At 40.8% G+C, this 27,196-nt stretch overlaps 1 protein-coding gene across 5 annotated transcripts in view; it reads right to left on the bottom strand.

Annotated features, from left to right (window-relative positions):
• Positions 1-27,196, bottom strand: part of RAD54L2 (RAD54 like 2) — an 82,402-nt gene that overhangs the window by 54,995 nt on the left and 211 nt on the right. For 2 of the 5 annotated variants that reach the window (XM_044451159.1, XM_044451154.1), the window contains exons 1-2: positions 26,936-27,087; positions 11,339-11,548 (exon numbers count right to left, since the gene is read on the bottom strand). In XM_044451159.1, coding sequence (XP_044307094.1) covers positions 11,339-11,492 — 154 coding nt within the window. In that variant the 5' untranslated portion in view covers positions 11,493-11,548; positions 26,936-27,087. Of the gene's footprint in view, positions 1-11,338; positions 11,549-25,426; positions 25,538-26,536; positions 26,703-26,935; positions 27,088-27,196 lie in introns of those variants that run through there. The other 3 variants (XM_044451157.1, XM_044451156.1, XM_044451158.1) reach the window with 3 other exon arrangements.

Genomic DNA, 27,196 nt, shown 5'->3' with positions numbered 1-27,196 from the left:
TCCTGCACTGTTGTCGTTGGTGGTATTGTTTTCTTGGAGGGGGTTGGTACCAATAGGATGGCGCGACCAAGTCCACTTACGTTTCTGCTGTGCTGGTAGCTCCATCCGTATGGCCATCATGTGGGACTCATGAATGGACTTGAGCTTGTGGTCCATTCGAGAGTGGAAGAGTCCCGAGCCATCGAAGGGCATTTCCTCAATGCGTCTTTTCATTTCATCAGGAAATTGCAACTTCTTAGCCAGGCATGTCTCCGTAGCGAAATGGCACCGAGTAGGGCTCTAGATTCGGTGTCTACATGATAGCGGGCTGTCGACAATTGTTGAATTGCCACCTGCATGCCCTCTTTAATGAAGGTCCTGGCCAAATCTCATTGTTGTTCTGGCAGGGAAGCGGTGTCGTCGTTCAGTTTTTGCATGATGAAAAACTGATACCTGGCAAGGGTGGCTTCGTAATTGGACATAGGAAGGCCGAGGCCAGTGGCCGCGTAGACCCGGCATACCAAGGTATCAATTTTTCTTCCCTCCTTGTCCCGGGGCGTGGTATGTCCCCTGGATTCCCTGCCTTGAGATGACTCAACAATGATGGAATTTGGCTTAGGATGATGTAACAAGAAGGGTATGTTGCTCTCCCAAACATGATACATAGATTCGTATCACCGCACGGTGGGCTGTGGCTGTGTCGGCAGATCCCAAGGCTGGGTCATCGCCTGCTGCAATGTTGTAAGCAATGGCAGGACGATCGCAGGTGACTGTTCTCCCCTCACAATGTCATAGAACTTGTCAGTGCTCGGATTGGGCTGGTGTCGTGCCTCAAGCTCGAGCAACCAAACAAGCCTAGACATCAGCTCTCTGAAGGAGATGTGCGGTTCTTCAGGAGATGCTGGGCCCTGAGATGTTATTGCAACATCGGGAGTGGTAGAGTCCACCTCAAAGCCGGAGTCGGATTCAAAATGGTATGGGCCTGACGAAGAACTCCCTGGTGAGGCTGGGTGCTCAGGTTCTGCACGTCTTGAGGTAGACGGAGCTTCCCCGTGGACGGAGGGCGACAAGTGGTCCCTTGCCTGAGGATGGAAGTCGAAGGAGTGGTAGTCTCCCCAACCCGACGGATAATTTTCATAGTAGGACTGAAACCATTCCTCCTTGTGTCATTCGTCCATACGAATACGGTACCGCGGTGGAGAGGTGAAAGACCGATCCCTAGGCCTGGCCAGAGGCACTGGCGTTGGCGAGTGAGCCATGGGGGGAGAATCTTGGATTTCTCCGTCTGAAATGGACTCGCGTTGTGGCTCCTCGGGTTGCTCAGGGGACTGGCCCTGCTGAGGAACAGGATGCCCTGGAGATCCCGGCGGGGTGACCTGCATCGCTGCTTGTAGCATCGGTACTGATGGTGTTGGTACCGATGCAGCCGTTGGGATCGATGGGGTTGATGAACCTGAGTCCCGATGCCTTTTCGGCTTATGAGCCGGTTTGGCCACTTTATCCTTCTTCACCTTCGTATGAGAAGAAGACTGATCTGCCCCGCCCTGCTTCCTTTTCTCCCGCTGTTTACATGGGGGAGAAAGAGATCGTTGGGCTCTAGACAGCGATGTCCCATCATCTGATGGGCGTGGCTGAGGCATGGGCAGCGTGGCCGCAGGGCATTGGCCAGGCATGGCCAAAGCGGGAGCTGGGCGTTGGCCAGAGGCAGCTGAGGCAGAAGCTGGGCGCTTGGCGGGCGGGTTCGGAGCAGGCCCAGATTTTGCAGCGAGCTGATCCGACTGCATTAATGCTTAATCCCAGAGGAGTTTCCGCAAGCGCTTCTTCCTGTTTTTATGGGCCTGCTTGGTGAACGTGAGGCAATGGCGGCATTTATCTGTTCTGTGCCCCTCGCCGAGGCAAAGGAGGCACAAGTCATGAGGGTCTGCTGGGAACATCTTGGACCCACATTCCACGCATTTGCAGAAAGCCGCTCGCTGCACCATCGAAGAAGAAGAAGAAATAGAGGATAGTAAAGAGAAATAAGATAATATTTTTGGTTTTTTGTTGTTGTTTTTTTAGAGACGAGGAAAAAGAGAAAGATATAACAAGGGAACAATAACTTGGAGTAATAGCAATGAAGAGCAACAAGAACGATTTGAATAAAAGAGCAAATACAGAGTCAAAGCGAGAGACGAACAGGCACGAGGCACAGCGAACAGCGGTCACAAAAGACTGGAGAAAATGGTGGACACTCCATTCTATATATAGTACTGGGGGGAGGGGAGCGGAGTTTCCCGCCAAAAACCGTTAGCTTTCTAATCTTTCTGGCCTTAAGCACTGCGCAGGCGCAGCACCCATATGTGTGATGCACAGAGGCCACGACGAAGAACTGTATTTTGCAGCATATAACTTTCAGGCCCTATGACTGAATATTCCTCATTTATGCAACATAGTTAAATTCCACCTTTCAAAGACATTCAAGGTGACTAAGAAAGAAAAAAGAAATATAAAGCCTAAATCAAGATAGATTAAACACTAAAGCATTATTACATAAAATAAAGGGGCAGTGAACCCCTGAAAGATAAAATAGTGAAAAAACAGCAATAAAATTCCTCAACTGAAGGTCAACAGAATCTCTAACTGAAGGCCTTCCTAAAATGGAAGGCATTCACACCTCAGTTTCCCTTGTAGATAGTTAGAAACAGTATTTCTGAGGGATGAACCTGAGTCAGGTTCATTTTTACAGACTGTTATCATTGTTGTACAAAAATATACTGTGCAACTGCTAAAATAATAACTATTTTAGCATGTTTATCAAAAATAAATAAGTCATGGGAAGACTGAAAGCATCAGAAAGAATAAATTATTTCTGAAAGAAAAACAGTAGTCTTCATAATTAAGGAAGATGGGATGTCCTTCAGCATTGCTGACTGAAGAGCAACAATGTTAAAATAAGAGTGCCAAAAAATATTTTTATATCTACATGAACACAGTGAGTGACTTAAATCAGCTGAACTCACTTGGACTTCTACATTATGCAAGCATGCAAGTTTCATTCTTTATCAGGGTTCCCCCTTCAGGAGGTATTGAACCGCAACTCCCATCATCCCCAGAGAGCATTACTACTTTTGGAAAGCACCAGATTGGAGGAAGGCTGGTATATGTTCAAGGACAATAATCAGCAAAAAGAGGGTGAGAAGAAAATATCTGTGTGTGTTAGAGATAAGGGGAAACTTAGCAGGGGTCCAGAATAGAAAATAATTTTTACATTAATATTCTATTATTCAGAGCAAACAAAATAGAAAAGCAAAAAGTTCGACACTCCACTGACAGAGCATTAAGACTACAGAATGCAGCAGATATGAGGCAAAGACATCAATGCCTTCGTTTAAAGACATGTTAATCATTTCTCCAGGTTATATAATATTTTCTGACTCTGCCTAACACTGTGCCACTTTCTCAGAGAAGAAACTGATGCCAGGAAACAGAAGGAGACAAGTGGGAAGAGGCAACATTACCATTATGATTTGCAAGATCTTTCTCCTCTATGAAAATCTAGATAAAATATATTTTTTAAAAAAATCTAGCCCCAGACATTCTAAGTCCATGAAACTCTAAGGAGGCAGAGATGGAGGTTCTTGTCTTCTCTTCCGGCATGCAAGTCACACCCACAATCTCTTAGGTAACAACAGGTAACACAGTTCATGGAGCTAATTAAAATTATACAAGTAGCACTGAAGTCTCATCCTTTAATTCCTGCAAGTTTAAGATCTCCAGTTACTCTTTCCCAGAAAAACCTGCCACAGTAATATCTACAGTTAGAGGAAAGCAAGTACACCATTTCATCCATGTCAGACAAAATTAAAAGCAAACATACTAAGTACAAAACGTTCTCAAAATGCAAAAACCTGATTCACATAACATGACAACCTAACCTGGGCATCTAGCCATGATGGTTTGCCATGTCATCCTGATTCTGACCAGTTTCTGTAGCGCTTTGGGAACAAGCCTAAGAAGCCACCATAACAGCCAAGACCAGCCATGAAGAACCCAGAGGACCAAGGTAAGATTTAGCAGTGGAGGAGCCACCACTAACAATGGGAAGTGTGTTTTTGTAACAAGCATGAAACTGACCATGTGCGATTTGCAAGAACTTTGTCAGAATCACTAAAGCAGCAAAGAAGCATACATACAGTGGTACCTTGGCTCATGAACTTAATCTGTTCTAGGACTCTGGTTGTGAGCCAAATCAAATTTCCCCATAAGGTTCAATGTAAATAAGGTTAATCCGTTTTGTAACTATTTTTTTAATCAGAAAAATTTGAGGCAAAGTGACACAGAACAACAAAGATGGCTGTGATCGCAGCCATCTCCCCCCCTCCTGAGTGGGGATATGGCCATGATCACGGATGCACTCGTGCAGGGAAGACAGGCACAATCATGGTTGTGCTTGGGGAAGGAGGGGGGAATGGCCACAATCACAGCCCCACCCACTGCAGAGTTTGTGACCTGAGTCAACTTTTTAATGAAATTTTTGTCCGCAACTCGATTTAGTCGTGAACTGAGGCGTTTGTGAGCCAAGGTTCCACTGTACATCCTTTTTAAGGAAATGAATGAGCAGGAATGTGGAAGGAGGACCAGTGAGTGACCTAGTCAACTTGGACAATAGCTAACAGCATCTGCATGTTAGGTGTCAGTGTGCAAAGTCTTGGTGGACCCAGACCTGATCTTTGACCAGGGGATGAGGGTTTGAACAGTGGCCAATAACAGGCAAATGGAGGTGTTTTAAAACTCAACAGCAGCCCTGCAAGCAGTAATGCAAAGCAATCAGGGGAAAGCACCTTACGTGCCATGTCCCCAGTATGCCATAACTCAATATATGCCATATCTCCAAGAGCAATTTCTTTTCTCCCCTAACCCTCCATGTTTTCTTCTCCACATGATTATGCCACCTCCTCTCTTGCTTTTCCAATACCTTCTGTAGTAGGGTTGCTTTACACTGTGGCATGCAGCCCACAGTGCAACTCCCCATATCACTGCACAAGGTAGCAGCCGTTGCCAACTATGTTTGATGTAAGCTCAAATGGAAGGGGTAATTGGAATAGAAAAAGCACTATTTCTCAGTAACTCCCTTACTCCCACAATAATAAAAGCGTTTCCCTTCCCCAGTGCAAAACTTTTTGCCTCTTCCATTCCTATTTGACTCTTAAAAAATAAAGCATAGTTGCTTTTCCAGGTGTTCCTTCAATGACTGTTGCAACCTTTATTGTGCCCTGTACAGTGCACTGGAGTACAGAGGTACTCAGGATAGGTTCACATTCATTTCTGGAATCACTGATGCCTGTAGTAACAGGGGAGCTGTAGTCACTTGCTTAACGCTTAGGATCCCCTACCAGCACCGATGCATATGGCGCCTTAGACACAAAGAAACAGGGATGCCCGTTTCTTTTTCTCTTTTCAGGTCTAGTGTATTTGTTCAAAGGGTTTTAATTTATGTTCTAAATGTTGTATTGAAACATTTATGCTGTTTTTATTGTTTTGTATTTTGCACTGTATTTTCTTGTTTTGGATAAATTGTTGTTAACCATCCAGAGAGCTCTGGCTATTGGGTGGTATCTAAATGACTTAAAACATGATCACCACTCCTATGTTCAAAAATATTTATTTCTGTATCTTTAGTTTCTCTTTAGTATCCTGCTTCCTTCATTTCCACCAACCCACCAAGCAATGTGAATTCTTAACACAAAAGCAAGCTAGCTGTTTGAAAAGTGGCACCTACTTCTTTCTCTGCAGGTACCTGAAATAGGATGAATGCCAGACTTGGTCTGTGAACCAGGACCTGCTTGCTGTAGCCCATAGGCAGCACAGGCTGAACAGCATGTTTTTCAGGTTGCATTGGAACTCCAATACTAAAGGAAGGTGTATGAATGTTTGCACAGGAGTTTCAGGGAAAAGCTAGGACACAGCTGTCATCTGGTATTCATTATGGCAGACTGACCATGGGCAAATTCTTTGTTACCCTCCCACTCTACCACACTAAATGACCTCCAGGTGCATCCCAAGAGACCACGTCAGCCATGGTTTATGGTGCTGCACCAGGGTCCAAGAATGACTGACCAGAAAGACCCTAACTTCTACCACAGCCATGCTAGAGCATGCTGTTGGCCACTTAAATGTGCAGTAGTGTTCCCTCTACACACTCCTGGATGTGGAAAAGACTTCATACCAGATATTATTATTGCTTGCTACAGCATATATAAAATCTAAGAGTCAAGGGGGAATGTACTGCCAAACAACCTTGAGCTACCAGGAATAGGAGCTGAAAATGACCCTAGTGCCATTGATGGGTGGGTGAATGAATCCCCAATGTTTGAATTCAACACTTGAATAGAGTCTGAATCAATGACTCAGGAAGAAACAAGAAATACTGTTCAGCTATTTTTGTGTGGGTCTGGGCCCATTACTCATGTGTATTGTCACTAAAAAGGCTCATTTTATGAGCAAACCAAATTATGCAATATATTTTAGGTTCTTATTTTATGTCTGAACTTCACAAAGTAGTCTCCGAAACATCTAATCGTCCTGGAAGCCAAAAGATTCAGGAGCAGCTTGAGGCAGATGAAGGCAGGTGTACAGCATCTGTTCTTGTTTGTTAGGAAATTTAGGGAATTTCCTAATCCTGTTTCTGTATGTGAGAAATCTGATCTGAAATTAGCTTAGGAAATTTGATCTGAAATTTATTATATTTATATTCTGTCTTTTTTTCTCTCAAGGAGCTCAAGGCATTTATATAATTCTCAACCTCCTCCCAAACTTATCCCCACAACAACAACCCTGTGAGGTAGGTTGGGCTGAGAGTCTGTGACTGGCCCAAAGTCACCCAATTAGCTCCATGACTGAGTGGGAACTAGGATCCAGATCTCCGGACTTCCAGTCCAACATTCTTAATCACTACAGCCAATATAAACCACTAAAATTAAGTTGTGCTTGAAATTCTCAACTAAGGAATGGTAAGCAGTCGTATTTCATTTAAGAACCTTGAAGCAATCTCAGACTATTATTTGAAAAGTAAATTTTATTAACTTTTGTAAATAATTTCAATTAATGAACATTTTGGGTTTTTTTAATTTTTAAAGATTGTCTCCAGGAGTATCAATTCCATTTCTACATCATAGAAATCAGGCTACTAAGTTTCTTTTAGCTATGCATACCCCTTGTGACTGTTGTGATAACAACTCTGAACAAAAAGGGGGTTGGGCTATGTAGGGATGAATGGCAGGCACTCTTGTGGATACATATTCACAGGAGCTCGGTAAAATACTTCCTTTTTTGCTAGTGGATGGGAGGGAGTTTCTCTTGTCAGGGAGCTTCTCTGTTCCTAGTGAACACCTTTTATTTTAAACACTGCTACACCTGCCCCCCAAAAGGCCTTCTCTTTGCTTTTGATTCCCACCCCTGAAGCCTTTGTGTTTGTCACCTCCTTCCACTGGTCTCTTTTGCTAGCTGTCAAATGTAAATAAAGGATTCGCAGAAGAGAGCAGGATCACACGCATTTCACAAAATTAATGGCAGGGCAGTAAAACAGAAAGCAAAATTACATGACACAGCAGTACAATAGTGTAGGAAATTGCACAATGAAAGTGCAAATGAAAAAATGAGGAGAAACACAAATGAGAAAGTGCACATTTTGTACTTTTCCAAGCACCTAGAGGCTCAGAATGAAGGACAAATTGTGCAGCCTGATGGGACCTGAAATAGAGAAAGAAAAAAGAGAGACATGTGCTGCATCTCCAGAAACATTTTACATAGCAAAAGATCCATGGCATCTTTATTTTACATTGACAATTTGTCTTTTGCAAACTGTCAAGAGGAACCAGAAGTGGGGGAAATGAATTTGCAACCTTGGCTGGGGCAATGTTCATGCTGGGTACCTGCTGCCTCTTGGCAGCAGACTTCCCCCTGGACATTGCCTCATCTGAAACTACAAATCCCTACAGTTGTGCTATTGTAAAGTATCACAGTTGTATAACTGCACTAAAAGAAGAGTGAAAAATAATAAAAACCTGGGTACAGCTGACTTTTGCATCTCCCCTCTCTCCAAAAAGGAGGGGAGGAACCTGAGGCAAGCCCAGAATAATTCATAGCAGGAGTGGGGAGTACTGCTTGGACACTTTGGGGGCAGCTGACACTGGGACTCGCCCAGTGGCTCCCCAACAATAGTGGCAAGGGATTTGTTTATTTTTGCTGCTCTTACCAAGGCCTCGCTGATTTCCCATATGCACAGTGGGATTGGTCATTTGGGTTCTGATGACAGAACGCTTCATAGATACAATAACCCCTAGTACCTCTAGAATCAGTTGTTGTGGTGGCCTGTGTAGGCAAAAGCCACACTAAGGAAAACAATTCAGGTTCAGAAAACAAGATGTGTTGTCATACTGCACCACCCAGTCAATATTAAAAAAGTGACAGGTTAAAATCTGCCCAACCTACAAGTCTATTACAGGGAACAACCATCACCCACTTCCAAAATAGTCCAAACTAACTACTCAGAGCAAAAAGAAAAAAAACAGTTTTCAGTAGCTGCCATGCAAAATAAGCCCTAGAAGCATTTTTCCATTTCAAAACAATTGCTTTTTTGGAAACAAGTATCAACATGCAATGTGGGAATAATTATCAAAATGCCCATTTTATTTATATATCTAGTATGATGCTACCCCCCAAAAAATGGATGGCCTCAGCTTCTTTCCTCATGTTACAGTTCCAGGGAAACGGATGTTGTTACTGACCAGATTCACATATAACACTAACCCATTGTTTATTGAACTTATAGTTTAACCTATGGTTTGTTGCTCTACCCAGCATTTGTCTGGCAGACTATTAAACAAACTGCTCTTCTTTCCCTCCTCAATCCCTGGGTTGTTTTCTTCTTCTTTCACTTTCTTCTTCCTAATATCCCAAATGCCACTCATACTGTAGCACTGGCACACAGAACAGCTGTTTTGTTGTTTGTTTTTACTATCCTTGCCCATAGCCTCTTTAGCCTGGCGAAAAAAACAAAACAAAACACATGTAATGACAACTTTTCTGCCTAGAGTTCACAACCCCACAACAAGCCATGGGTTTTCTTTCTGGGTTGTTTGTGTAGTTGGGTTCATACAATACAATAACCCAGAATTCAACAACCCATACCATGATAGTGTCATGGGCAAACTCTGCACTAAAGTTGTTTCTAGAAAGAAGAAGGGCAGAAAGAGAGCACCTTTAGGTAATAGATAATTCCTGCTGATCTACCTGCTTGCAACAAAACCAACTCTAATGAGCAGCAGCAGGAATTCAGTTAATTGCTGTGGTATGATATGATAGTCTGAAAACAGCAAGAAAATGAGATGGGGCACATGCTCAGGAAATAAAGGAACTGCTACTGGCTATACCATAGGAGCTGGGTGTTGGTATTTTCTCCTCTTTAAAATTGCACAGCTCTCATAAGGAATTGTTGTCTTCTCACACTTCTTAATTCATTTAACAAGAAAAAGTACTTTAGAAAGAATTCCTCCAGAGGCAAAAACAAAACAGTGGGGTGGCACGGAGGCATGAGAAAGAGCCTTAAGTAACAGGTAAAACTGGAGGACATGATATGTCTAAGCAGGGGTGCAAAAAACTCAGAGAAAGTTTGGCATTTTGCTTAAATTATTGGTTATTTCTTCTTTAACAACCCAGAGTGCTAGTCTTGGACACCTGGATTATTTGCTCAACTGGATGTAAAGCAGAAGTGAGCAAAGAAGATTAACCCATGGTTGGTTACAATGTACAATGAGACATAGTCTGCAAGACTTGGTTGCTAATTTAAATAATAGCTCAGGCAGGCTTTTAAAAACAACAATGAACACATTTATGGAGGGTACTACTATCAATTAGTAACCATTTGTTATTAATTTGGGTGTTGGTTATGACCTATGGAGCCCTCAATGGCTTGGGCCCTGAGTATCTGGGGGAACGCTTGTGTCCATATATGCCCTCCCGCCCCTTGAGATCAGCAACAGATGCCCTTCTCCGGGAACCCTCTGTGAATATTAGGAGGGTGAGTACCTGGAGGAGGGCCTTCTCTGCAGTGGCGCCCCACCTGTGGAGTGTGCTCCCCAGAGAGGTCTGCCTGGCACCGTCGTTATTTGTTTTTCGGCGCCAGGCTAAGACCTTTTTATTTAAAACTTATTTTAAGTGTTAATTTATTGTGTAGGATTTAAAAAAAAATTAAGCCAAGATGCACCAGGTTTTAATATTTTTAGTGTATAATTTTTGTATAATTTTGTATGTTTTTGTTTTTGTTGTGAGCCGCCCCGAGGCTTTGTTGCGATGGGGGCGGCATAGAAATGTTTTAAATAAATTTGTTAACTATTCGTTAACATTGAATCAGCAGGCAGTATACCTCTCAATACTGGGTACTAAGGAGAGCAAAATGGGAGATGTTCACTTTTATTCCCCAACTGTGAGTTTCTTAGAGGCATCTGTTGGGTGCCTCTAAGTACTAGACTGCAGAGCCAGACTGATCTTTGGTCCAACTGAACGCAATTTTTCTTGTGTCTTTATGTTCTAATTCAGTTTCCTATACATGAGCAACACTTGCTAAAAACATAGAAACATAGAAACAGAGCGAGTCAGAAGGGGTCTCCTGGGCTATCTAGTCTGACCTCTGGCACCAGCCGGCTCCACTCACGACATGCCCACCATGAAGAAGCCTGAATTCCCCCCCCCCCCCACAGTGGCAGTTCAGTGCTCTACATAGCTCCTGATGCCTCCCCATGACTTGCATGATGGAATTCATTTGGAAAACAGTCATAATTGCAGAATTATAAAGAAATTATGCAAACTGAGATGCTCTGCACAATTTTGGCACACAACTTCAGTATTTTTCATATAGAGTACACATAGCCCTGCTTTTAGATCCTCTCATTCATTCAAATCTGCCATCTGAAGGTTAAATAAAATGCCTTACAAGAAAAGTACAACCGATCTGTTCGCAATAGTCCCATTTCAGACAGTAGAAAATATAACTGCAACCTTCTCAAGGGATTGCTATCTTCTCAAGATACTATTGCCAGAGCAGAGATTCTGCGGCAGGTGAGAAGCTAAATGGCTCTGGCCCGCTTACCAAAGCTGGAAGAAACACTGTTTTAGCTGTAACAGTCCAAGCCACCAAGTCAGAACTGGGTTGTCCCATTATAGAATCTACTAACTAATATGGTCAAAATATGGTACATATGCAAATTCCGGAGCAAACAAATCCTCTTCTTACATAAAAATCAAAAGATTCATTCACCGGATTTAACAGTTCAAGTAAGTACACTGAAGTAATGATTCACTGGCTTTCATGCTCATCACTCACCATTCTCATCAAGTAGGTCTTCCTCATCATCCCCATCATTGTCCTCTTCCATCGCTTCATCCTCCTCTTCCTCCTCCTCCTCCTCTTCCATATCCTCCTGCTCCAAGTCTGGGTCCACATCTGGATCACTCCCTGAGACTGACTCGTCCGACATGATTCCCAGTCACACTCCCTGTACATTACCTGCTCATGATCTATGCTAAGGCAGCCCTGAAAAAAAAGAGGACATAAAAATCAAGCAAAACTCACAAGTCAGGTGGCATCATACCACTTATCCCAATTTGATACAAGCTTTCCAGATCCCATGGTTGCTAACTAGAATTTCTTCTAAGTAAATCAGTTCCTAAGGCAAGTGACAGCCACTTTAATAACAAAGCATTACAAGGGAATATGCACTGCAATGTCTCCATCCAAACAGTATTTTCTAGTTTAATACTGAGAACAAAATGCTATAACCAGAGCCCAAAAGCAATCTACAAATCTGTAGATGGCACCATTTACAAGCTGATGCAAATCCAAATTTTCCAGAACTATATCAAGCAAACATAAGTGTTGTTTTGTACTATATTTGAATCTCTCATAGTTTATTTTAGTCAGCTGCACGCAACATAAAAACTACATTCTCTATGACTTTGCTACTTCTTCTAATTACATATTGCTCTCATTATCTCAAAATCTATCTTTATTCTCTATGACATACCTCTTCTGACACCACATTATAGTGTTTCTACACCTGATAGCCAGTGTGAGATAGTGGTTAATGTTGGACTTAGAAGAACCCAGGTGGTCCAGGTTCTAGTCCCCACTTGACCATGAAGCTCACTGAGTGACTTTGAGTCAGTAACTAACTCTGATTCCAACCTACCTCACAGGGTTGTTGTTGTTGTTGTGAGAATAATATGGAGCTAAGCAACCTTACATTCCTCACAAAAGGAAAAAGGGTGGCATATAAACGCATTGTATAATAGCAGTAGTAATAATAATACAATGCATGAATAAAAACAGCAGTGGATAGTTTACTGTGGATAACTGCAGCCATGAAGGGAGCTAGCTATCTGTACCATCCATGTATTTTCTACGTTTTTAGACTGGGAAGTTTTTTCGGTCTGCAAGCCAAATGCCAATCTGGGAAGTCTCGAGTTGCATTCCACCTGTGGAAATGACCAAAGGCGGAGGGGATAGGACCATAATGCAATTATTACTGACTTTAAGCCTTCTCAAAATTAAGTAGAACAAGGTTTTTACCTATCTACTGAGATATCAGCAGACAGAATCATGCAGCAGTATTTTCAGACAGCATGCTAAGTACCAAACGTTTGTAAGTGTACTTAGAAGCAAACATGGCACACCCCAGAAGTAAGCAGGACTGAATCATTCATTTCTTCCTAAGGCCCTGCTCACTTTCCCTAACTAGAAATATCTCTAATACTCTAAAATTGCATTCTAATAAATGTCACAATGGTTTCAGCCCCTTTCGACAACATACAATGGCTGAAAATAAATATTCAACATATGAATTTAATGTTATTGCAAACTTAAAAGGGAATGTATTTTTATTTTAAAGAAAATAAATACATGAAAAACAGATCCCACTGATTTTAATGGAACGCACATCCAACACATCAGTTTATCCTGATGTATTGCTTACTTGACTAGTCCACGGCTTATTAAAATGCTATTGCAACTGTGTAGCTACAGGGTTAAATAAAAGCTGTTTCTAAAAGGTTAACTAATCCTTCGAAGATCCTGGTTAAAACAATAGAGTTAACTCCTTTGAGAGTTTTATCATTGTAATGAACTATGTACACCCATCTGAGTTCCTAGCATTTGCTCTGTTTTCAGTTACATAAACATAACTTCTATACAGGGCTTCCAGCCAGTCTGGCAAACCAGATACACAACATTAATACTATATCACAGGCAGGTAAGAATTATAGACACTAGCCTGCCCTCATTTCTCACAGAAGTTTGACCCAGTTCAGATCCATCCACAAAGGAAAATTATGTAATACACTCAGCCAACCTGTCTCTCTAGTTTTGTGGACAGATTATTTCAACTACCCTATCCCACACTAAATGTATTCCATATTTAATCACTGAAGATAGGGGACTTTTCAAAAAGATGAACAGATTACCCTCAAATGTTTAGCTAGCATTTGTTTGAACTTAAGTGATACTTAAAGTAATCTTACTATTACCATAGCAGAGCATTTTTCATGCACAAAGGAAGGAGTTTACATACAAAGAATTCAACAATATTGCCCAATGTACCAGCATTGTGTGAACAAAAAAATAAAGTGACCTGAAATATGTGCTAGAAAATATGAGGTTATAGTAGAAAGCAGCAGGATAGAAAGTGGAAAAGAAGTTGACAAATTACTTGTTACTTATACAGAAGGGAACCTTTCCTCTCATGATGTTAAAAGGTAACAAGGCATAAACATCAGCTTCATCCCTATAATGACCTCCAGTAGGACATTATAATGAATAATTGGGAATCATGTTTTGCTTATTATAATTGTTTACATATTTTGGATGGCCTTACTGACCAAGCCAAAAAGTTCTTGCTGGCTAGAGCTGATGGAAACTGGAGTCCAACATTTTGAAGTCCACTCCAGCAATAAGGTAATGGTAAAGATTCCCCCACACATACAGTACATGCTGACTGAAGAGCCAGTGTTGTCTGAAGACACTTCTGTGATCATGTAGTTGTCATGACTAAATGCCAAGGTGCATGGAACAATGTTACCTTCCCACCAAAGTGGTACCTATTTATCTACTCACATTTGCATGCTTTCGAATTGCTAGGTAAGCAAGAGCTGGGAGAAAGCAGCAGGTGCTCACCCTATTGCACAGATCTGAACTGCTGACCTTCCAGTCAACAGCTCAGTGGCTCAACAGTTTAATCCACTGTGCCACCCACATCCCTGCTGTAGATAATACTAATTTTCTCAGTGTAAATGGTATTTTCATCAACTCAGTACTTTATTGTAAACATTTTTTCAATTCAATTTTTGGAAATTATGAAGTAAACTGTCAGATTGAGAATTATATCAAAACACAAAAACAGTAATATATTTCACCATTTTTAATTTAATTAGTGGATGATTATAATTATATGTTCATGTAGTACTTCTTAAAAACAAGCAGAATTCAACTTAATCTTTTGAAGAGTTGTCCTGATAAATGTTTAGTATATTTTCATTTCTATGCCACTTTAATATAGTGTTTAATGAAATTTATGAAGAATATAGAGACTCTCTTAAATCTCAAAAGGATAGGGAGGGTTTGTATGGAGAGAGGTACATCCCAAACAAAGTGTGGCATGGACAACATTTATAGATTAAGACTACAGAGGCCACAGAAGGTTACACCTAATCAGTGCATCAAGCAGGACAGGTTGTATGTTTCCTAATTTGCAAAATGAGGAAGAAGCCACATGCTGTACCAGCTGTAACTTCTGAACTATTTCCAAAGTAACCTTGCAGAGCAAACCACAGTGATCTGTCCTTGAAGTAACAAAAATCTTCCCATGCTCCAGTCTTGAAGATTCTACCCTACCTATCTCACAAAGCTGTCTGAAAGCTATGTAACAAGCAGCTTGTAAGCGTGTAGGCTCAGTATCAGGTTGCACAGTCCCTTAAGATAATCTACGCAGTTTGCAGACATGAGAATTTGGTAATACTCTCTTTGGAAACAACCAAGAAGAGAGCGATAGAAAATAGCAGTGCTAAATCTCCAGTGAAGACTACTAAACTAATGTTCCACAATGGCCTGCCACAGTGATAATTCAATGATTCATTAATGACTTAGAAGGAATGGGGAGCAACTTCATTAAAGTTACCAGTAAAAGAAAATGGTGAAGAACAACAAAGAAAGATTTCAGTACAAAATAATTTTGACTCAAAAACACTAACATCTTATTAAACATTTTCTCTCAGGAAGAAAGCTGCACTGATGCAAAAATGCAGGCAAAGTGATAAAACATTGGTAACAATGTGATGCATGTAGAACAGCTGTCCAGAAGTGGTGGACTACAGTTCCCACCATCCTCAACCAGTTTGGCTAATCATGAAGCTGACTTGGGATATGGGAATTGTAATTCAATTCATCTGGCTTTGTATTTACATAAAAACATTGGTGGTGATGGTGCTGCTCTGGCACAGCATTGATTGGATCTCAAGAGGAATAGCCTATTAAGTCTTTTCATTTTCTATGTTAAGGATAGCACAAACACTAGAAGATAGCAGCAAAGCCTGTGAACCAGTGTTCCCCAACATGACACACTCCATATGTATCAGACAACAACTCCCATCCTCTCCAGCTAATGGCTACACTGGCAATTATACTCCAATATATTTGGAGGATGTTAGGTTAGAAGGCTGTTCAAAAAGATGTGGAAAGTAACACAGAAAGCTAAATAGCTAGTTTGAGTATCTCCCCGAAAAAAGGGGGAGGGGCATTGTATGTGCCTAAATTTGACCAAAAATAAATAAGGGAAAAGTAAGGATCAGCAAACAGTAATTTTTAAAAATGCTTGTCTAGCAAAAAAAATTGAAATGTACATGGCTAAGGAATAAAATATTACCTAGGTATCTATTTCCTAGCTTTTTAAGACAAGACTGACTAAGCACTTATCAGAGATGATAGGCCTGATAGCCTTTTGAGTGCATTACAGTATGTTGTTAAGGAGGAGAGCTGATCCTGACAAAAGCAATTCAAGTAAAAGTTTCTTCTTTAGTTTAAGACAATGGATCCAGGGAAGGCCTAAAAGCACCCAAAGGTCCAACTACATCCTAGAAACCTAATATTCCTACCACTTTGGAAATCAGAAAGCTTTAGAATAGTGATTCCCAAAGTGGATGGTACTACCCCCTGAGGGCAGTGGAAAAATCTGGGGGTGGGGATAATCGGTTGTTTTAAATTGGCAGTAGAGAAATACACCTAATACAAAGAAAAAGGCATGGGGGCACTAGGGTTGTTGTCCAACATGAAAAGGGGGCAGCAGCCCCCAAAAGTTTGGGGACCATTGCTTATAGTAAGCTTGGGGCAAGCATAGATCACCCAATCCTTTCACTAGAACGGCATGCAAGCACTACAGGTCAGGTAAGCATGCATGCAAATTATGTAGAAAACTGTGATTTAAATCTATTCTTATTGACTAGTGATTTAAGTGTTTTAAATCAATTCCACCCTGAATAAGACTGAACACTCACCCCCTAAACATGAGTTAATCATTAATTTCCTAAGGGCAGTAGCAGATAGTTGATAGTACACTTTCTTAACACAGCATTTTATTCTATTTTGATTGATTACACATTGAGGTACCTTAAATCAAACACCAGTTTTAAAATTTCATCTTTCTGAGGATAGGAGCTTGCTTAAAAAGCTCTAATGCCTTATGGCACCTTAAAAAGTCTTACAAGCTTTGTTGCTGTTACATGCCATCAAGTTCTCTCTGACTTATGCGACCGTATGAATGAATGTCCTCCAAAATGTCCATCCTTCACAGTAATACTGAACACTTGTAAATAGTGGTTTCCTTTATGTTCTTCTGCCTCTCACTTTCCCCAGCATGACCATCTTTTCTAGTGAGTGTTACCTTGTCATGATGTACCCAAAGTGTGACAGTGTCTGTTTTGTCAATTTTGTTTACAGGAAAAGTTTTGGCTTGGTTTGGTTTTGTTCATCTCTGTGCTGGGTCAGGGTATTTGCAAAGCTTTACTCCAGCATCACGTTTCAATTTCAAATGTATCAATTTTCCTCTTGTCAGTTTTCTTCACTGTCCAGCTTTTAAACTCATATATAGTGATCAAGAATGCAATAGTATGGATGATCTTGGTCTTGGTTTCCATGAAACACTCTTACACTTCATGATCTTGACTAGTTCCTTCACTGCTGCCCTTTCAAGTCTGTCTTCTTTCAATTTCTTGGCTGTACTCTCCTTTTGAGTTGATGACTGACCCAAGCTTGTTTTTTGTAAGACTTTCAGAGACTTTTAGTATTAAGATGGCATATAAAACTTTAAATAAATCAATAAATAAATGGGCTTTACAAAATGTTTTATAATTTCATTTTCTTCAATGTTGTCAGCAAAGTTGTGTAATTCTTCTGTAGTCATGATCCTGACTTTCTTACAATTCAGGTATAGTCCTGCTTTTGCACTTTCTTCTTCCACTTTCATCAGGAGTTGTTCAATTCATTGTTGCTTTCTACCAGTAATATATTATTGTCAGACTTCAACTGTTAGCTATAGTTCAGGTCTAATCTCTAAGCAACCTTTGAAGAATAAGATCCATGTGCAATAAATATGCAGTAAAAAAAGACCCACATACAATAAATATGTGATAAAGATCAGGGATATATTCCAAATAGTCACCTATATCAACTTTCTGCATCTGGCTTTCCTCCTAAATAAAATTGCTGGTTTAAACAATACATTTAAACACATCTTTAAATTATCAGTTTAAATATTCCTTTAAGGCTAGGGTACCTAAGATCAGATCAGGTAATGCCAGAGGGTTACACAAGTACTCAACACAGGTTGCTCTTGCTAATGTACAGATTCCGGAGGAAGGAAGGGATTCCTTTGCTAGTACTTGCAAGGCAAACCCAGGTTTTTCAGCAGCCGCAGATGCAGGTAGGTCACTCTTAGGAACCTAACTTGGCAATTTGATCTCTAGTTCCTCTGCCTCTTCGAAATCCTGCCTGTACTTCTGGTATTTCTCGGTCCACATACTGCTGGAGCCTAGCTTGTAGGATTTTGAGCATCACTTTGCTAGCATGTGAAATGAGTGCAATGGTGTGGCAGTTTGAACATTCTTTGGCATTGCCCTTCTTTGGGATCGGAATGTAAACTGACCTTTTCCAATCCTGTGACCACTGTTGAGTTTTCCAAATTTGCTGGCATATTGAGTGTAGCACTTTTACTGCATTGTCCTTTAGGCTTTTGAATAGCTCAGCTGGAATACTGTCACCTCCACTAGCTTTGTTGTTGCTCAGATTTCCTAAGGCCCATTTGACTTCACATTCCAGGATGTCTGGCTCAAGGTCAGTGACCACCCCATTGTGGTTATCAGGGACGTTAAGCTCTTTCTTGTAGAGTTCCTCTGTGTAATCTTGCCACCTCTTCTTAATCTCTTCTGCCTCTGTTAGGTCCCTGCCATTTTGGTCCTTTATCATGCCCATCTTTGCATGAAATGTTCCCTTCATATCTCCAATTTTCTTGAAGAGACCTCTGGTCCTCCCTATTCCATTGTTTTCTTCTATTTCTTTGCACTGTTCATTTAAGAAGGCATTCTTATCTCTTCTAGCTATCCTCTGGAATTCTGCATTCAATTGGGTGTATCTTTCTCTTTCTCCCTTGCCTTTCGCTTCCCTTCTTTCCTTAGCTATTTGTAAAGCTTCCTCAGACAGCCATTTTGCTTTCTTGCATTTCTTTTTCTTTGGGATGGTCTTAGTTGCTGCCTCTTGTACAATGTTGCGAACCTCCGTCCACAGTTCTTCAGGCACTCTATCAGATCTAATTCCTTAAATCTATTTGTCACCTCTACTGTATATTCATCAGGGATATGATTTAGGTCATACCTGAGTGGCCTAGGGCTTTTCCCTACTTTCTTCAACTTAAGCCTAAATTTTGCAACCAGAAGCTCATGATCTGAGCCACAGTCAGCTCCTGGTCTAGTTTTTACTGACTGTATAGAGCTTCTCCATCTTTGGCTGCAGAGCACATAGTCAATCTGATTTCTGTGTTGACCGTCTGGTGATGTCCATGTGTAGAGTCGTCTCTTGGGTTGTTGGAAAAGTGTTTGCTATGACTATCGTATTCTCTTGACAAAATTCTACCAGCCTGTGCCCTGCTTCATTTTGTACTCCAAGGCCAAACTTGTTATTCCAGTTATCTTTTGGCTTCCTACTTTAGCATTCCAATCGCCCATGATGATAAGGACATCATTTTTTGGTGTTAATTCTAGAAGGCGTTGTAGGCCTTCATAGAACCGGTCAACTTCAGCCTCTTCAGCACCAGTGGTTGGGGCACAGACTTGGACTACTGCCATGTTGAATGGTTTTCCTTGGATTCGAACTGAGATCATTCTGTCATTTTGGAGATTGTATCCCAATATTGCTTTTCCTACTCTTTTATTGACTATGAAGGCTACTCCATTTCTTCTGAGGGATTCTTGCCTGCAGTAGCATACCTGATGGTCATCTGAATTAAATTCACCCATTTCTGTCCATTTTAGTTCACTGATTCCTAAGATGTCGATGTTCCGTCTTGTCATCTCTTGTTTGACCACATCCAGCTTGCCTTGATTCATGGGTCTTACATTCCAGGTTCCTATGGAGTACAGATCTTTGCAGCATCGGACTTTTCTTTCACCACCAGATACATCTGCAACTGAGTGTCCTTTCAGCTTTGACCCAGTTGCTTCATTCTTTCTGGCGCTACTAGTACTAGCCCTCTGTTCTTCCCCAGTAGCATATTGGACTCCTTCCAACCTGAGGGGCTCATCTTCCGGCGTCATATCTTTTTGTCTTTTGGTACTGTCCATGGGGTTTTCATGGCAAAGATATGGGAGTGGGTTGCCATTTCCTTCTCCAGTGGATCACATTTTGTCAGAGCTCTCTGCTATGACCTGTCCATCTTGAAGGCAGTGATCTCTTCCATAGCAATGCACAAATTGTTTAAATTCAAGTTATGACACAATAATCAATCCCTTGGATTAAACATAAAAACCTGAATCATAATGATTGCATCACTCTTTATGCAAATACCATGAAAATACCAGTTTCTCATAAAAAGCATAGCAAGAATCCTTTACATATCCAGAAATACGTTCCACTATATTCCATGGGGATCACTACCAGGAAAAAGTATGTAGGATTGCAACCTAAAAGGTCCACCCCTTCATTGATCATCATCCTACAAAATAGGGATAGGGAATTTTTCTTGGCCCAAGGAACAAATTCCTATTTGCAAAAGTCCTCAGGAGCTGCATTTTTTTGGAGGCAGGTCAAAGGTAGAATGGGTGGGGCCAATTTCAATCAATACTTAGACAAACAGGACAAGGCCTCAACATGGTAGTTCCAAAGTAAGCAGATCGGAAGCACTCAAGAGCACTTTCAAATAATATCCCAAATATCAAATTTCTGCATGAGCACCATGTGCACTCACAAGGAAGCAGAGCACTATGCTACAGGACAAACTACAGAAGTAAGCAGGACTGAATCACTCAGCAACTTCCTTCTCAATTCTGCCCTGCAAGGAAAAGCTTTCAACAGCTTCCCATAGATAAAAGCTGCCTTTTCTCTAAGCAGCAGCTGACTAGAGAGAGTCCCCAAGTTATCAAGGTCCAAGTTATGAACAACCCATACTTACAAACTGCCATAAAGCCTATTTTTTTAAAAATTTCACAGAAAATCACCACCACCACCATAAAAAGATAGGAAGCAAAAGGTGATAGAGGGAAATCCCACCCATCTGGACAAGGAAATTTCTCCAGCATTTCCTTGCTGCAAAGAGGAGGAACTGGGGTGTTTGGGTGGGGCACGGCTAGAAATATTTGTGGTTTTTCCACTTTCAAAGAGATCTTGTGCCCCAACATCCACAAATGTGGAGGGCCAACTACATGTGGTCTGACATATATAAGTTTGACTTAAAGACAAATTTCCATTTGGGAACTTGTTCATATCCCGGGGACTGCCTGTAGCATTTTTCTTTCCCAGACCTGAGGAAGAAGCTAGCTGGTCAAATGACAAGACCTCATAGGTTATATTTTGCCTGTGGGCTGGCAGTTCCCCATCCCTGATCTACAGCTTTGTCTAAGTTAGGATGATAACCTCTGCAAATTTAGATAGAAGAAAACCTTAGAAATCCCACCTAGAAAGAGTTGCAGGTCTTTTTTCTGTCTAAACATGTATTGGATTTTGCCCTAAATTACCTAATGATTAATGAAAACTCAGTTTCAAAACCAAAGCATTACAAAACCCTACATCTCTCCTCATTAGGATGAATGCTTCAAAGCCAGAGGACAGTTTTACAGGCATATTTCTACAAAAATGATATTAAATATGGTTATCTATGCAGAAATAGAACTATGGCTTCAACCATTCATCAACAAATTTTTGGTTACTTGACTGCTTCATTGACCACAGGAAAAAAGATGAACTTAATCAGACCTATCTTCATGAAAGGATGCCTGTCTCATTATTTAAACAGTGAATTGTTTTAAGTTGCATTTCCAAAAAATAATCATTCACAAAACTTCCATTTCTATGCAACATATCCAAGTATTTTATTAGGTGTGTACTTGAGCAGAAAAGTCAAATCATTCACATAGGCAACTGGAAGCCCATTTGTGAGAATAAGCAACTTTCCTGACTATCAGAAATAGATCCATCACAAACAGGAGTAGGAGAGAGAGACTCCACCACAATGATGGTTTGTATGTCATTTTCTGTAAAAACTTTTATTTATTTATGTCTAGTCCACCCAAATAACCAATGTTCACATGACACAAAGTGACCGAAATTTATTGTATGAATACTTAAATATCCAATAAAAACTAATATTCACCTTGAGAAATTATTCATTTCCTTCCATGCTCACTTCTTTACACAAGCCAAAAAAATTAAAAATTAAGACTATTAAACCAACTTCAAACCATGGTAACTATAATTAACTAAGAGGTAAGTACTGAGGAGACAATGAAAGGAACATACAGCCCAATTGCTCATTTTCAACTGTTAGACTATGATTTGGTAAGGTGAGAATTAAGCATCCAAATCAGTCCACCCATATTTGATCCACCCATATTGAAAGCTAAACCAAATTTAATATAGGAAGAAAGGAAGGATGGGAGGTAAGAGGTCCATATGCATAAGGTATAAATTGATCCATGGTGATAAGTTTTTGTACTTTCAAAATCAGATACAGTTCTATGTTTAAGGCAATACAATTAAAACCCACACTGTGAAACTGAATGTACTACCCAAGTGCTGTATTCATGAAAAAGAATATCATGTAAAATATTTGCATAAAACATAAACTGACATCAGGAAAAGAACTAAAATTCCTTTTGCAAAGTACAAGCCCAATAAATTCTATTATGTGGTATAGAACTGCCAACTATGTAGAGAAAACCTCCAGAAAAAAACTCAGATGATCCTGACAGCTGTCTTATTTTGCATTCAAAATGACTTGAACTGCAATCCTATTCATGTTGTGATAGAAAAAAGGCCTACAACTCTCAGCATCCCCCACCCAGCATGTGTAATTCAGCTTTACCTTATTCCTACTGTAAGAACCATTGCCTTCTTGTCCACAAATCTGACAATAATATTCTTTTATATAGCCCAGGAAGCACAGAACATTTTGAATAGGAACACTCAGTAACAGGATTTTTAATTTGATTCTCATAAAATATACCAGTAGTTTCATAATCCTGCAAGAGATGCATCTGGCACTCTTCCTTTCTTCTAGAAGAAAAGTTAGTGTTTTAAAGGAGCAACCAGAATCAACCATCTATATTTTTTAGAAGACTCAAAAAGGTCTAGATCATTCTCAGTTACATAATACTGAATCTGAACAGTTGTGATCCACCAAATGGTGCCAAAACAACAGATGCAGTCCTCTCATTACAATCAAGAAATTTGCTGACCAAATAATTCACCAAATAATTCCCACCCCCATCAAACACAAATCTCTTGCTGTAATCTTTAAAACTATACACTGTGCCACCCCACCCTATCATTTTGTTTTTATTTCCTGGAATATCCCTGCCTGTGACTTTTACCATCTTGAACTGTCAAAAATTTTCCTTTTCTCAAAAGAATCCAAAACATTCTTCTTTCATGTCCTCTAGGCACAGAACTCTCAACATATAACAGATATGCAATGCACGACAAATATTTCTGAACCTATTTTCATTACAACCCCCCCCCCCACTTCCCTGTACATTCTGTGACTCAACTTCTTAGTCTTCAGCTCTGACTGAAAAATAGAAAAAAATTACAAGTTTTTATGTTTGAGCCCAACATCCTCCAAATAAGGTCTGAGCCCAACTGAAAGGCAACCATATCCAAACTTTGGTAAAAAAAATGCAGTGAGGGAAGTGAGGGTAGCTTGTGTGGCCCTAAATACTCTTCTATATCCTCACAGATACTTCACATATCACATCAGCAATTTCTGCATTGTTTAACACAGAAATTGTAGGTCCTAATGCAGTATGCAAGATACAGATTCATCTTTTCAATTTTTAATCAGGAACCCAACAACTGCCTGTAGTTTATTGCTGGGTTAACTGTGTTTTTTAATGGATTACACTACCTAAAGTTTCTATCCCACTCCTGGATTGATAACGAAAAGTTAATTAAAAGTGAAAATGTCATACATGTGGCTCACACACTGCACTTATGCCAGCAATTCCTGAGTTAAACAACTGAGGAATTGCTGCCATGAAGTTTGAACCAGTCCATCGAATGAGTGGAAAGGTCTGTGTGAACTTCTCTGAGAGCAACATTTAGCACAGGCTAGAAACACTCATTAACTTCATCTAACCTTTCTTACATAATGACTTCAGAAAAGTGTTAGTTGTGTCTTTATTCCAAGTCCTTGTGCATCAGTTCATGAGTTAAACATGCCGAGACGCTACATCATGTAACACGAAGCCACTTCTTCATCCCCAAAAGGTATGCCACCCAGTTAGAGAAAATCAATCTAGGTAATATAAGACAACCCAAGGGAAAACAGGTTATGCCTAGCTTAGATGATCACATCTGGTGTTTGCTTATTAATTTTATATCCCCAGGAACAATAGAGAGCTGAAGCAAAAATTTTAAAATCCTAAGCAACACCACCAAACTTTAGAAGGGCAAGAAACTGGAGTTTAAATAGAGCCAGTTCGGGTTTAAATAGAGCCAGTGAAGTAATGATTAAGAATGTCAGATTGGGACTAAGACTATCTGAATTCTAGTCCCCACTCTGCCATATGAAGTCCACTGGGTAACTTTGGGCCAGTCACAGGTTCTTCCCATACCCTAAGTTAGCCTCTAAGTACGTGCAACTGAAAGACCCACATACTGCTTTCTTGTTTGTCTTTGCCTCCACATTCCTCCCCTTCCTCTGTTGTTTTTACAGAGATGGTAAATTCCTTGGGGCATAGACCTATAAACTATCCTCCCATCTGAAATATGAAAATCTTATTAAATAGAGCAGTGTGTAGGAAGAAATGAACGACTAAGGATGTCCATATGTAAGATGTAGATACAAAGAAGATATTAAAAATCATAGACTAGGTTCATATTAGAGAAAACTAAAAAGTCCATACTCACTTTCCATTCTCCTTCATCTCTCTTGCTCTCTCATTCTCACATACACAAGCACACACAAAGAGAAAGCAGCATCCTGCTAGTTCATTATTGGCCTATGTTTTGATTAACTAGTGGCTGAATTAACAGGCAACTGAATTGTTCCAGTAGCTCAAGTAGCAGAGTTCTATAAAATAATGAGATCATAACCTCATTTCTGCAAGATGTGCTACATACATTGAGCTTATATTTGGCTATCCTCTTTCATATCTAAATGGCTTCTGCCATAAGATTCTCTACTTTCTGCTCTCTCTTTACAAAAATTCAGTAAACTATAGCAAATTTTTCCTCATCCTTTCCCCACTGAAATCTACATTCCTGGCAGGCATCTCACTCAATTTTATTTTACTGTCTCACTATCATTAAAAATAGATGCTATTCCTCCTATCCAAAGGTATGCTTCTCTATGTCAAAGAAAAACATCACATGTACACACTGCACATAGGTTCAAATTAAACTTTCCTGTTTCCCTCTCCAACCGCATTTAGGTTACTGCAGTGCCTGGTCCAGATACTACATTCTCCTACTCATTATCTCACATATTTTTCCATCTACTGTTACAAATTCAACCCTAGGCAAACAACAAAATTTCTCTCCTCTTCTTTCCATTCAGGGTAGGTCACTTGTTCCAAACACATCTTACTATCACATCACTATAACTGAGTAATTCATCTCTTGTCCTGTCCCTCTCTACAACTGGCTCAACTTCCTAGCTCTTACCTTTGCTCCAGTCAACCTACTCAGCACATCTTCTGGTATGATGCTGAAGACAGACTAGAGGAAGAAGTTTCTCATCATTCCTGTACCTCTGTCTTATCCAAAATCACAGTTTTCACATCTTCAGCTCATGAAAGAGAATATAACACTGTTCCTGCACCAAGAGTGTGTATCTACTGTACAGAAAGATCTTTTAAAAACTGTATTTCAAATAAAACAAAAACCTCAAAGTAAAAGAAGCACAAGCCAATTTTGCTTCCTTCTCTTTCCATGACACAATATAAAATGACTATCTTTCCCTAAATTTGTCTTCTGACAGCTTCCTTTGTTTCTTTTTCACACCCTGCCTTCTGTCATACCGTTCATTATATCTAGGAAACCCTCCCCTTTCTTATTCATCAAACCAATTCTTTCTCTTAAGTCCCCACTTCACTTTCTCTGGGATACCTTCTACCAGCCTTCCTAAACCCATCTTCACTATTTTCAAACTCTGTCCTTTCCCTTCATCTCTGTGTAGGTTGAGACTGGAGAAGCAGAAAACATGCAATGTAAATCTTTTTATAACTACATGCTCAGTTATAGCCAGTTATTTTTAACAAATACCATACATAATGATTAATACTCAAAGGACTACTATAAATAAATATATGTGTGTGTTAAGTAAAATCCAATTTAAACAAGTCAGTAGTAGCTACACCTGGATCAGATCAAAGTGAAATGGTTTAGATAAGCTCAAAGGGGACAAAAATAAAAAAGCAGCCTACCAGGTGCATCCCACTTTGAAGTTTTCAAAGTTTTTTAAAACTCCTCCCACCAGCACAGCTGGTAAAAATGCCATCCCTCTCCAAAAGGCAGCCCAATTCTTGCACTAACACTTGCAAATCTTCATATTTTAGCACTTTAAAAAAAACCCAAATCTAAGAGTTCACTGTATATATAAACAAACTTCACTGTATATATGGACAAACATGGTGCACTCCTAGCTTTAATAACTTCACTCCTTCCGATAATAACCCCCAGCCAAGGCTTACATACATGTACATTCCTTCTGTTCTCCTATACAGTATCTAAAGACCAGTTCCCTCAGCTCCAGACCCACTAAAGTCTCCATACCTCGTTGCCTGCATCACATTGAAGCGAGAGAATTCCACCTCATTGTTCAGGGAAAACATTCTTCCCGTACATTAACTCCTGTGCTTTTTTCCAGATGCCCCTTCTGGTTCTAATCTTGGTCACTGGCTCCCTTCTCCGTACACGTTCCCAGAGCGCTATCCCCCACGGCCCCCGGGTGCCTACCCAAAGGCACACTGAGGCAGCAGTGACCATACATCCCCAGGACGGCGCCCGGCCTTCCTTTCCCCCGAGCCCGGCTCTGCCACGGGGGGAGGGGCTCGGATTTCTCTGCCTCCCACCCTTGGGCCCATCCGCTCCCTCGGCGCCTCCATTGGAGCGCGGTCCCTCCTTCCTTCCTTCTGTCCCTGTGAGCGACTCCGGCTGGAGGCCGACTCTCACCTCCTGATGGGGCTGCGGGCCAGAGCACGGAGGGAGCGGGGGCTGAGGCGCTCCGCGCGCTCTTGGTGGCGCGCCGGCCCCCGTTCGCCCGCGTCGTTGTCACCGCCTCCGCCTTCTTCTCCTAGCTCCTCTCTCCCTCCACTTGGGGTCCGCAACAGTAAAGCGTCCCCTCAGCCGGAGCCACCCAGAGGATCCCCCGGGCAGCAACAGGCGCTCCCGCAGCAAAGGTTCCGAGGGGTGCAGAAAGGTTCCCGCATCTCC

The sequence above is a fragment of the Varanus komodoensis genome, unplaced genomic scaffold (genome assembly GCF_004798865.1).
Source record: "Varanus komodoensis strain SLA01 unplaced genomic scaffold, ASM479886v1 scaffold6_2, whole genome shotgun sequence".
NCBI lineage: Eukaryota > Metazoa > Chordata > Lepidosauria > Squamata > Varanidae > Varanus > Varanus komodoensis.
Note: the sequence above shows the minus strand (reverse complement) of the source record. Positions and strands in the feature narration are given on the sequence as shown.